The sequence below is a fragment of the Zootoca vivipara genome, chromosome 15 (genome assembly GCF_965207765.1).
Source record: "Zootoca vivipara chromosome 15, rZooViv2.hap1.1, whole genome shotgun sequence".
NCBI classification, from domain to species: Eukaryota; Metazoa; Chordata; class Lepidosauria; order Squamata; family Lacertidae; genus Zootoca; species Zootoca vivipara.
Window position 1 is genome coordinate 11,998,537 of NC_142598.1, and position 12,913 is coordinate 12,011,449.

A 12,913-nucleotide genomic window follows, 5' to 3' on the forward strand; every position below is an offset into this window, starting at 1 on the left:
GGAGCTGGGACCGAGCAACGGGAGCTCACCCCATCGCGGGGATTCGAACCGCCAACCTTCTGATCGGCAAGCCCTCGGCTCTGTGGTTTAACCCACAGCGCCACCCACGTCCCGCAATCCCCATGTTACACCCCCCCCCAAACTACATCACTAATACATCATGGTTACATCATGAAAGGTGAGGTCTGGTGGCAGTAATCTGAGCATCCTGGACCCTGCCCCATGCCTCCTCTTGCCCTCCACCAAACACCCATCAAGTGCAACAAAAGAGATATTTACATTTCCCTGTTTTCCAGCCAAGTTAACCACACCCTTTTGTCTTCATCTGGGTTGGTTATTTCTGGAATAGCTACCTGTCTGGCACTCAGGTATCAGGATGCCAGGGATTATCACTTAGGCAGAGGGGCTGCTGAATAGCTGAGCTCACATGTCTATATGAATTTCTGAAGTTTTCCCAGTGAGCCAGTACATAGATACATTTATCAGTGAATTGTTACATTTGGTATTGTGCAGCAGAGGCCCTTTGAATAGACAGGAATAAACTGTGATGAAGTGTTTTGTGGGGACAAATCACAAGAGTCACAAAAGTGATTGTGCTGATTTTGTTAGTGGGCTGCATGTGCATGATATCTGCTGGAGGGGCAACCCCCCCCCAAAAAAAAACCTATTCATAAATTCCTGCAACACAAGGACCACCTGATTCTTGATTACTTTCTGTTCCATGAGAAAGAAAGCCAGTCTGTGTGACTTCCGTCTCTGGTACTATTGTATTTTTTTCTTTCTGCTCTGTCTTTCGACGAGACAGGATGTCTGTATGAGTGCTGCTCCTCTCAAACGTGTTTGTTATGTTCTTTAATCTGTATTTAGTAGAAATAAAATAGGTATGCCCAGATACAGTACCTCCTCAACTCCGCCTCCGCTGCTTTCACTCTGCTATACCGGGTGCTCACAAGAAGAAGAAGAGGAGTTTGGATTTGATATCCCGCTTTATCACTACCCGAAGGAGTCTCAAAGCAGCTAACAATCTCCTTTCCCCTCCCGCCCCACAACAGACACCCTGTGAGGTGGGTGGGGCTGAGAGACCCAGCAGCTGCATGTGGAGGAGCGGAGACGCGAACCCGGTTCCCCAGATTAAGAGTCTACCGCTCTTAACCACTACTCCACACTGGCTCTCAAGAGAGCAGCTGCGAGTCCCAGAACACCAGGACCCCTTCCTGGGAATGCCACGTAGCTGTGGGGCCGTGGGGCCTGCAAGAGTGTTCCTTTAGTGTGTCTGGTGACGGCAGCTGGCCTCTCGGAGAGCATGGCCTGAAGAGACAATAGTAGGCCAAACCCCAAAGCCACACCTGTCAGTCAAATGTTCTGGCTCTATCAGAATTTTCTCCATTCAGGACCAAGATGGGAGTCGGGTTTTCGATCAGCTCAGGGGAGGCATGTCCCATTTCGCTGCTTGAGGCCAATCAGGAAGCTCCGCCCTGCCGCTGCCACCTGTGTCCCCTGCCCTGCCACCTTCGAGAAGTGGCACCAGCATTGGGACTGATTTCAGGTGAGATCTCGCTGGTTTCTGATGAGATCTCACCTGAAATTGGAGACATCTTGGCCAAAATCAGTGCTGGCTCTTCCAGTGCTGGCCTCAACCCACATAACGGCTGGGCGGGCTGTGTGTCAGCTGCATTTTTTTGGGGGGGGGCTCCAAGTGGTTGCTCCAAGATAGCCCACCATCAGTATTTCCATATTAGGTTGGGGAAGTGTTTTTTTCTGGGGGTACTTGAGGGTACACAGCACTGGCACCTTTTATTCTAGAAGCACTGGGTTGGGGTAACTGAGGCTGAGACAGTGGCTGGCCTAAAGCAATCCAATGAATTTATGGCTGAATTGAGGTTTGAACAGGGAAGTTATAGTCCAAAATGTCTAGAAGGTACCAAATGTTAAGGAAGGTGGGTACTAGGTAAAAAAGTAAAGGTAAAGGGCCCCTGGACAGTTAAGTCCAGTCAAAGGCGACTATGAGGTGTGGTGCTCATCTCGCTTCAGACCGAGGGAGCCAGTGTTTGCCCGCAGACAGCTTTCCGGATCATGTGGCCAGCATGACTAAACCACTTCTGGCACAACAGGACACCGTGATGGAAACCAGAGCGCACGGAAACGCCATTTACCTTCCCACCGCAGTGGTACCTATTTATCTACTTGCACTGGTGTGCTTGCAAACTGCTAGGTTGCCAGGAGCTGGGACAGAGCTCATCCTGTTGCAGGGATTCAAACCACCGACCTTCCGATTGGCAAGCCCAAGAGGCTTATACAACTGGGCGTATAAGACGACCCCCAACTTTTCCAGTTAAAATATAGAGTTTGGGATATACTCGCCGTATAAGAAATACGACCCGGCGTATAAGACGACCCCTAACTTTTGAGAAGATTTTCCTGGGTTTAAAAGTAGTCTTATACGCAGGAATATACAGTAGTTGTTTAGAACACAGCGCCACCCGCATCAAACTATCCTATACCAGGTCTTATATCATCCACCCAGTGTAAACAGAGCCTGGACCATCAGCATTGGAGATTAAAATGAGCAGGCAAGGCACTCTTAATAATCACAAGATTTTATTGCAAAGAACTAATGAAACAGCCTCTCATTGAAATGAGTGGCAAAACTCTCAGTTGAAGGGTGCCTTTTCTGGTGATTTTCTTCTAAGACCTAAATAGTTTAGCAAATGTGATTCTCCCTGAGCACCTCCCTTAGGATGGTTGCAGACTCATGAGATGGCATAACTTTGTCCTGCGGAAACAAACAAAACAAACCATTAATTAACCCAATTTAAAGCAATGAATGGCTCAACTTCCATAGGCTACTCCTTGGTGCCTTAGTTTTAGATACTGAAATATGACACTTGGGAACAATTATCAGAGTAAAACTACAGAAATATCATTTTAGTTTTGAGAAGCAGACACTACAACTAGGAGGAACTAGCCAGGTGGTGTATATATTTAGAGCAAGCTAGTGGGGAGCCTCCTTCATGAGCTACAGCCAGGCATGTCAAACCTGCGGCCCTCCAGATGTTTTGGACTACAATTCCCATCTTCCCCAACCACTGGTCCTGCTAGCTAGGGATCATGGGAGTTGTAGGCCAAAACATCTGGAGGTTCCACTCCAAGGCAAGTTAAGCAGATGTGTGTGAGAAGAGAGAAGAGGCCAAGTCGTGTCATTCTGCTCCTCCCTTCATTGATTTACGGAAAACCCAAACTCTAAATAAAGCAACTTAAACTACAAAAACAACTAGGCAATTAGAATGCCAGCAGGGGCATAAAGGCTTTCCATTGTTTTGCATTGTCTGTCACATGTTTTGCAGTGTTTTGCATTGTCTGTCTCATGTACAACTTATCTCCCTGTTTGACAGAAGTCAAGAGTGTGTACAGTACAGGGTGCAATGAGCTCCTGGCTCTCCAGGAACAAATCTGTTACCTCAAGGCCAAGGTGGCAGACCTGGAAGAGCTAAGAGAGGCAAAGAGGTTGGTGGATGAGGCCTTGGGGGGGACATTATAGCTGTGCCCCCACCCCCACGATGATAGATCCCCTGCTATCAGGGGATGAGAATGAGTGTCTCGGAGAAGGAGAACATTGCTTTCAAGAAGAGGGAAACTCCCCTTGCACCTCTCTTCACAACGGAAGATATAGGGCAGATCCCAGTACACCTGAAATAACTTTTGCAAGAAGGTTAGTCTGAGGAACTGAGGGGTGGTGGTGACGACAAGAGATAAAGTTTTAGGCCTACTAAACAAAATAAAAACTGACAAATTGCCGAGTCCAGATGGCATCCACCCGGGAGTTCTTAAATAACTCAAATGTGAAATTGCTGATCTTCTAACAAATATATATACAGTGGTACCTCTACTTACGAATTTAATGCGTTCCGAACACACATTTGTAAGTCGAAAAAAATTGTAAGTCGAATCCCATGCATTGGGAGAAAAAATTCGTAAGTCGAAGCAACCCTATCTAAAAATTCGTAAGTAGAAAAAATCCTATCTAAACCACATCCAAGATGGCGGACGGAGCTCCATTTGTAAGTAGAAAAATTCGTAAGTAGAGTTATTTGTAAGTAGAGGTACCACTGTATATATAATTTGTCCCTCAGTGAGGCAAACAGGGGCATTCATTGCAACCACTATTCCCCTTCCCAGAGAAGGATGCTATGCTATTCTTGACTGAATGCTGAACATACAGAATAATAATATTAAAAAATTCCTTCCAGTAGCACCACTTCCAATACCCCTCCAATTCCTTCCAGTACCCCTCCCCATCCTCTGACTACCGGTATACATAAGGGTCTGGTGACTTCTGTTTCAGTGTATCTGAAGAAGTGTGCATGCACACGAAAGCTCATACCAATTAACAAACTTAGTTGGTCTCTAAGGTGCTACTGGAAGGAATTTTTTTGTTGTTGTTTCGACTACGTCAGACCAACATGGCTACCTACCTGTAACTAATACAGAATCAAACTTCCTAATGCATTTTGGTTCAGAATGTCATGCAATTCCGAAATCCTTTTGCAAGGATGCCTTTATGAGTGAAAGATGTCTGGAGTGTGAAATCATTCCCACATCTTTTTGCGTTGAAGCTATAATGTGAATGTCTTCTAGCACTTTTAATTTCTGAGGCCAGCAAGTGTCTACTCCTTCCATGACTGTAAATGAAAAAGTACAGACTTTTCCATGGCTTTTAGGGAAGACCAACCGTAACACACAGAAGACCATTTCTTGACCCTTTCTATGAAACCATCTTCTCCACCGCCTTTCTCCCCATCCCCAATCACCAGATATGATAGCCACCGTCTCACTTCTGTTTCCAAGTTTGATGCTCGTGTCTTCCAACTTACTTTCTCCAGATTATCCAAAGGGTTCAAGGCTCATCAGCGTGGCAAGGGAACGTGTATTCAGCAATACCAATTTCATCTGTAGCAGAGAAAGGCAACCCAAAGTGACTTACAACCAAACATCAAAGAAGCAAAAACTCTCTACATAAAAACATTAAAATGGGGGGGGGGGGCACACATTAAAAACATCCCGCCCACTTCTAAAAGGCCACAGATAGTTAAAGGTCCAAGGCCTAGGTATGTATAGAGGAAATATTTCTCCCAGATTACAACTCCTGTTAGCCGCAGCCAGCATGGTCACTGGTCGGGAATGAAGGCAGTTGGCAATCCAAAAAATCTAGATGGCATCAGATAAGGGGAGTCTGTTCTTCTATGGCATATTATTTTTCTATACCTGTTTCATAGTAGTCATACACCACCACCGAGGGTGGTTTGAGATTCGAAACTGGAAGGTCTTGGACAACTATGAAGCTGAAACTGATTCCCTTGGGTGAGAGCTGGGAATAAAAGCACATTGGGAATCGTTAGTCTTGTAGCCAGTTAATACTCCACAAAACAAGAGGCAGGTCTGAGCAGAACGTACGCCGTCCAGATAGAAGATGACATGGTTTTCTTTGCTTTCCACCTTCATCACAATCCTTTCATCACGAAGCTGTGGACAAGGAAGCACAGGAAATATGAGAACCTTCGCTGGCCAACTGAAGACACACTAGACAGGGTACAGCTGGCCAGTGTGGGCATGGACCTTTGGCTGTCTGACACGCAGGCCACATTGTCTGATTGGTAGTCATAGCCAGGTTGGTGGGAGCCAGTAGGCGAATCTTCCTATCTCTTGTGGCAGGTGATGCATTTGCAAATTTAAATGACCCACAATCCTATCCCCCAAAGCCATTCCACGTTTTACATTTACCTTTTGCAGGGATGCCGGGTCAGGTACAAAGCCTGTAAGCATCTTCACATCAATGATGGCCATGTTGGAGCTATTGCGCTTCCCGGTGTATCTGAAAGGAAAGGATGACGAGGTCAATCTGAATCCCTAGACCAAAGCCATCTTGGGATACAGTGTGGAATACAGGTGAAATTCGGAAAATTAGAATATCGTCGAAAAGTCCATTTATTTCAGTAATGCAACTTAAAAGGTGGAACCAATATATGAGATAGATGCATGACATGCAAAGCAAGATATGTCAAGCCTTTATTTGTTGTAATTGTAATTATTTGTCGTTAGGCGGGTCAATTATAAATGGAATGTAATTAATGAAATGTAATAGTGATGTTTATTTTTGTATTATTGTAACTATTTGTTTTATTACTGTGGAATTTCCAAAAGAAAGCATTTGTAAAAATGAAAATAAAAAACAATAAGTTGCATTACTGAAATAAATGCACTTTTTGATGATATTCTAATTTTCTGAGTTTCACCTGTATATATATTTAATTGTTTAGGCGGTAAAATGCATCTGTAGGATAAGAGTGTAAATGCTGTCGCTTACAAATTTTGTGTTTGTACTCTGTCTATGCTTTGGAGCTCCTTTACCATCTCAGAGCAGTCAGGAGACCTTTTCAGATTCAAACACCTTGGCCACTGTCATTCCGCCCCTACTTGACTGGTAATGACTCCAGTACGTCTAGGTCTAGGAAATGCAATCCCCAGTACTGTGGCACCAGCTGCCCATTGGGTGTGTGGTTTGTGGGAAGCTAGATACCTAACATAGGACAGAGGGACCTGCTGTCTGTACGATGGTTGTTGGGCTGAAATCCTAGGGGTACTAAAACATTGTCACAATTGCTAATCACACACACGTTGGAAATCTCAGGTGAGATACCCACACAGTGGAAGTTGCTCCCTGTATAGACGGAAGCAGAGAAAGGTTCAGATAGTTTTCTGTTGCAGAAGATAAGGCTCAGTAAAACAGTTATGGATGTAGACATATACAACTAGTAGATACAGATATATACAGATATACTGTATACAAGTACAAAGTATCTCCATTGCTCTAAATCAGGCAGACCCAAACTGCGGCCCTCCAGATGTTTTGGCCTACAACACCCATGATCCCTAGCTAATAGGACCAGTGGTCGGGGACGATGGGAATTGTAGTCCAAAACATTTGGAGGGCCGAAGTTAGGGGATGCCTGCTCTAAATAATTTCAGCAATTCAAGACGTAACACTGGACAACTCTACTAACAGACGCTGCAAGTGAGCCGACATGCATTAATTCACAGATACAGTTGGGGCACTGGGCCGTTACCATAGCAACTGGCCTGGCTGATCTTGCACTTGCTATTAGCTCACCCATGGGGTGATTTATGCTCATGAAGGAAATTCACCCCTTCTCATGTCCAGTTACTCCAGCAACACACTCATATTGTCCATACCCATCCATTTTCATAGTCCCTGCAGTTATCCCTTCTGCGTGCATACCCAGAAATACCTGTTATCAATGGAGATTAGGCCTAAATGCACAGGACTGCAACCGTCACCAGCGTATTGTTTACATGCCAGACTACTGTACTGAAAGTCACAGGAGAAAACCCATTTTAAAAGGTTGGCAATAGAAGCACATACAGGGATGTACCCAGCCGCAGGACTATTCTGCTCTGTCTCGCTGGAACTGTGGTTTTAAGTTACACCTCTTTTTCTTTCTCTTCCACACACATGCAATCTACTATGCATACGAGGTTGATAAAAAGGTACCTGGCTGTGATGGCAATGGCAAACTTTGTCTGGAAGGTGTCTCCACAAGAGACATTTGCCGTCTGCACAGAGAGGAAAAACCCAGAAGACTTTTTGGGAAGGTGGATGTTGTATTTCATAACTGCCTAGAAAACATGGAATAAAAAACAGGGGAGTGAAAATGTAAACTCAAGGCAATGTGGCCTTCACAATGTGTGTGAAAGGCATAGTCTTGAAGAGAGTCACTAGCTTATTTAGAGTCTTAAATGATAGTAAATGAGAGAGACATTGTTGCCTGTGGTGGTCATGTGTATCCCGCTATCTCCTACGTCCACATATTTTGCAGATTCTTTTAGTTCCTAGAAGTATTGCTTAGTTCCTGCCAACCACCACCTATCCTCTCATACAAAGCCAAATTAGCTTTGCAAGCAGAGTTTGTGTCCATAGAAACATTCTGTTTTATTTTGAATCTTTAAGAAAAGTTTCCTGTTAATGATGTTGCTTTGAATCTATACTTTATATCTGACTTTCTTCAGTAACGTTCTGTTCTGGATGGTTTTATTTGATGCTTTAATGTGTCGTAAACCGCTTTGAGGTTTCTCTCTCTCTTAAAAACATAAAGTGGTAAATAAATTAAACTAATAACAATGACTTGCCTGCTTAGCTTAGTGGGAATGAGACTCTTAATCTCAGGGTTGTGGGTTAGGCAAAATATTCCTGCATTGCAGGGGGTTGGACTAGATTACCCTTGTGGTCATTCCCAACTCTACAATTCTATGATTCTATGAACAACAACAACAATATAATCAACAGATTGTGGGGTGGGCCAGTGAAGCAGGGGCACCAATCCACATAGAGTGTATCGGGCTCAGGAAATCCTGCAACCATCCCTGGCTAGTGCCATAAGGAATAATGTGCACATAGCAAAAGATGGCATTTGAAATCCTTTTCATCTTCGCAAGTGTGCAAGGTGCACAGGGCCATCTTACGCATAGGCGCTAGGGGTGCGGGGCACCCGGGTGCCAGGCTCTCAGGGGCGCCATTCCGAGAGTCTGGGGCCTGAGAGTTGAGTCTGGGGAAGAGCCCGTCCGTCAGTTGGAGTGCCTCTTCTGCTGTGGGCGGCTCTGCGGCGCAGGTTTGGCGGCGACCGAGCCAGCAAGATGCTGAGATGGCTGGTCGGCTCCGGCCTCCTGAGCACCTGGGACTGGGCAACCGGGGGGCGGGGACACCAATGCCGGGCGGATCTTTGCACCTCGGCGCCAAATATGCTTAAGACAGCCCTGAAGGTGCATCAACAATTACCTGTGCAAAGACACACCCAGTGCCATTCACATCCACTGTATACTCTCCTGGAACATCAGGCAGGGACGTCCGCTGCAGCAATAGGCGATTGTCATTGTTCACTTCAAAGACTCTCTCAAAAGGCTTGTTGGAATGGATCCTGACTGAGTTCCGTCCGTCCGTAGAGAAGGTATATCGGCTGAACAGAGCCAAAGCTTGTATAGCCACTACCGTGTCCTGCAAGAGAATAGCGGCAACGAAAGGGTGTTTAAAGCTTTGTTAAAATTTCATGTGGAAAAGGTTTATAAATTTCTTACAGGCCAGAGTTGTTCCTTTATTATCTTTTAATATCTTTAAATTGAAATTTTCAACATTGGCAACTAAAAGCACTCCCTCCCTCCACCACAGGATACAGCACAATACAAAAAGCAATCTACATATCTCTTTCTTATTTTCCTCATTAAAGTTAAAGGGACCCCTGGCCATTAGGTCCAGTCGTGACTGACTCTGGGGTTGTGGTGCTCATCTCGCGTTATTGGCTGAGGGAGTCGGCGTACAGCTTCCAGGTCATGTGGCCAGCATGAGAAAGCTGCTTCTGGTGAACCAGAGCAGCACACGGAAACGCCGTTTACCTTCCCGCTATAGCAGTTCCTATTTATCTACTTGCACTTTGACGTGCTTTCGAACTGTTAGGTTGGCAGGAGCTGGGACCGAGCAACGGGAGCTCACCCCGTTGCGGGGATTCGAACCGCCGACCTTCTGATTGCCAAGCCCTAGGCTCAGTGGTTTAATCCACAGCGCCACCCCCGCCCCCCATTTCCCTGATTATGGAGACGTAAATAGAAAAGGATATTACTGTATCTGGTCTAGATCAACAAAAAAATCCTGTAGACTCTTGTTTTGTTCTCCACTCATGCATGCAATAAAACAGAATTGTTCCATGGAAAATTGGGTCTTTGCACCATTTCCAATTTAGCAGTGAGTTGTTCATTCAAAGCAATCTGCCAAACTTTTTGATACCATGTCATCAATTGTATCCCTTGCAGGTCCCCCTCCCCCCCCCGAATAGAGCAATAAGAAGTATTGCAGCTACTAAAAGATGTCCTATCAAAGTGCAGAGCTCAATTTCCTCCTCTTCCAAGGTGGAGGCCTTAATTTCACAAACTTAATGTGCATTCCCCCCCCTGATGTCCTTCAGTATTCTATTTAAGCTAGTTAGTGATTTAAATAGCAAAAACTGAAGAAGAACCTATGCTCACTAATAAAACAAAACAGCACGCAGAAGTTTTCATACTAGTTCCCCAGAACCACCCTTTTAAAAGGATCTCATGTAGCAGGTGATATGGAAGAGCCTTGTCTCCCTGAAGCCTGGAGCAATTTCTCCCAGACAATACAAACAACTCTTACATCTGTTTTAAAATACAAATTTGCATTATCTCGAAAAGCTTCTCTTGGTGAATAATTTGTTTTTTTATTCCCCATATTTGCACCCTCCCCTTCCCTCAAAGTACTCAGAGGAGCATAAATGGGACGTATCCTATTTAAATTTTTCTTTTCATTTCGCTTTTAATTTGTATACTGCCTTTAAGTATTGGTATACACAGTGCTTTTTTCTTTTAAAATGTTTAGGGGTACTCTCATTTTGACTTAAGAAAATCAGAATTTTATAGTTCAAATCGGGGGAAATAAATACAGTAAATGGACAAAAGTACAGTGGTACCTTGGGTTACAGACACTTCAGGTTACAGACGCTTCAGGTTACAGACTCCGCTAACCCAGAAACAGTACCTTGGGTTAAGAACTTTGCTTCAGGATGAGAACAGAAATCGCACGGTGGCAGTGGGAAGCCCCATTAGCTAAAGTGGTACCTCAGGTTAAGAACAGTTTCAGGTTAAGAATGGACCTTCAGAACAAATTAACTTCTTAACCTAAGGTACCACTGTACAAAGATTCACAAAATGTTTAGGGGTATGAGTCCCCCAAGAAAAAAAGCAATGGGTATACGCAAGGCAGTTGACAAGCTGAAGAAGCAACAAAATATATAACATAGGCCATGTCACATTTTATAACAATCTGATCCAATACACAAAAAGTTATAATTAAAAAATGCCTTGCATAACTTATAACAAATAAAGCAACATTTTATTATTTTATTAATATTTTATTTTCTCTTTACAACTTTTTCTTAGATTGGTGAGGCTGAGAGGGTTGTAAATCATTGCACACAGGGAATGTGAGCACAATGGAACACCCTTTCCCTCTCCTGCCCCTCCAGAAGCCTGAGGGACCCCCCAGATCAGCATTAGGGGGTGGATTGGGAGAAGAATGGAAGTTGTGCTCACAGAAGACATTTTGCACACACAGTGATTTAGGTGGGTGCAACCGAGGGCACCCAACTCCACGCAGTGAGCTTCATGGCCAAGCAGGAGGTAGAACCCAGGCCTCTCCACTCCCAGTTGTTACACCACACAGACTTTTAGTCCCACCAACTTGATTTGGTTGATTTTATTGCCATGTATGTACGTTTTATCATATGTGGTGGACTTAGAAAGGTAAAAGAGTATTGGGAAATGATATATAATGAACTGAAAAAAAAATGTTCAGAAGTACCGTTCCAAAAATCCCCCAAAACCAGTCCTTTTTGTTGGGGATACTTTAGAGGGAAATTCCCTGGTGTCAAAAGAGACTATTTATGTATGCTACTACGGAGGTCCATGTTTGGTTAGCTCCAAAATGGAAAACGATCAAGGTCCCAACCAGCGGCGTAGCTAGCCGCACGGGCACCCACAGGAGCGATCGGCAAGGATATCTCCGCCCAGGGGGGAATATTGTCACCCCCATCAGAGATGACACCCGAGGCGGGCCTCACCCACCGCACCCCCCTTCCTACGCCCCTGTTCCCAACCGAAGAAAAATTGCAACTTAAACTGATGGAATATGCGCAGCTTGCAGATTTAACATATAGCATAAGAGAACAAGAAGAATGCACGTTTAAAGAAGACTGCAAAATGTTTACTGAGTATATGGGTGAAAACTGTGTTCATTTAAAAACACTGGTAGCATTAAGATAAATTCAACAGTGTAAATAAGATTTGATGCATGTAACATTGGATTACTGAATGGTTTAGTTCATGGGTAGGCAAACTAAAGTCTGGGGGCCGGATCTGGCCCAATCACCTTCTAAATCCGGCCCACAGACGGTCCGGGAATCAGCATGTTTTTACATGAGTAGAATATGTCCTTTTATTTAAAATGCATCTCTGGGTTATTTGTGGGGCATAGGAATTCGTTCATCTCTCCCCCCCCCCAATATAGTCCCCCACAAGGTCTGAGGGACAGTGGACCAGCCCCCTGCTGAAAAAGTTTGCTGACCCCTTGTTTAGTTCATGTAAAATATGCAGGGATGGGTGGTATGCAAAATGAACCACGGAAAGAGGAAAAGGGAAGTAATTAAGGTTGTCTAAATGAGTATTCTGAAATTGTCTAAATGAATATCTGAAATATTCAGAATATTCATTTAGACAACCTTAATTACTTCCCTTCTCCTCTTTCCATATATATATTCAAAATTACATTTCAGAATGAATGATTTTATTGCCAAGTATGCAGAGCCCTGCAGGGCTGGTGCTAGGGTTTTTTGCGCCCTAGGTGAGATCACCTTCTGGTGCCCCCCGCCTTCCTGCTCAGCGATTGGCCAAGGAGGCGCGTGAGGGGAGTGTGGAGCATGTCCCCCGCTGCCCCGCCCCGCCCTGAAGGCCGCATGCTCTTTTTTCCTTTTCTTTTTTTAAAACCCATCTGCCTAACAACTGGGCGTGCGCACGCTCAGGTTCCCCTGCCTCCCCGCCTGCTTCGATTGATTGATTTGAGTGCCCCCCCGATTTCTGGCTCCGTTGTGTGGCGTGGCCCTGCGCCCCCTGCAGGGCATTACAGGGAAGCGCCTCTGCAGCAGCAAGCAGCAGCAGGAGCGAAAGCGGAGGTGGCAGAGAGAGCGTCTGCGAGCAGGAGTCACATCAGTGCCCCCTCCATTTTGGCGCCCTAGGCAAGTGCCTAGTTTGCCTTAATGGACGCGCCGGCCCTGGAGCCCTG

At 45.0% G+C, this 12,913-nt stretch overlaps 1 protein-coding gene across 2 annotated transcripts in view; it reads right to left on the reverse strand.

Moving 5' to 3' along the window:
- Window positions 1-2,579: 2,579 nt before the first annotated feature.
- LOC118075317 (ovostatin-like) overlaps window positions 2,580-12,913 on the reverse strand; it is a 70,199-nt gene continuing 59,865 nt past the window's right edge. The window contains exons 30-36 of one of the 2 annotated variants that reach the window (XR_015947187.1): window positions 8,849-9,064; window positions 7,568-7,692; window positions 5,779-5,869; window positions 5,452-5,520; window positions 5,263-5,365; window positions 4,833-4,947; window positions 2,580-2,773 (exon numbers count right to left, since the gene is read on the reverse strand). Coding sequence is in view for 1 of the 2 variants with exons in the window: in XM_060268707.2 (XP_060124690.2) it covers window positions 4,895-4,947; window positions 5,263-5,365; window positions 5,452-5,520; window positions 5,779-5,869; window positions 7,568-7,692; window positions 8,849-9,064 (657 nt within the window). In the remaining variant the exon portion in view is untranslated. The remainder of the gene's footprint in view (window positions 2,774-4,832; window positions 4,948-5,262; window positions 5,366-5,451; window positions 5,521-5,778; window positions 5,870-7,567; window positions 7,693-8,848; window positions 9,065-12,913) is intronic. The other variant, XM_060268707.2, reaches the window with a different exon arrangement.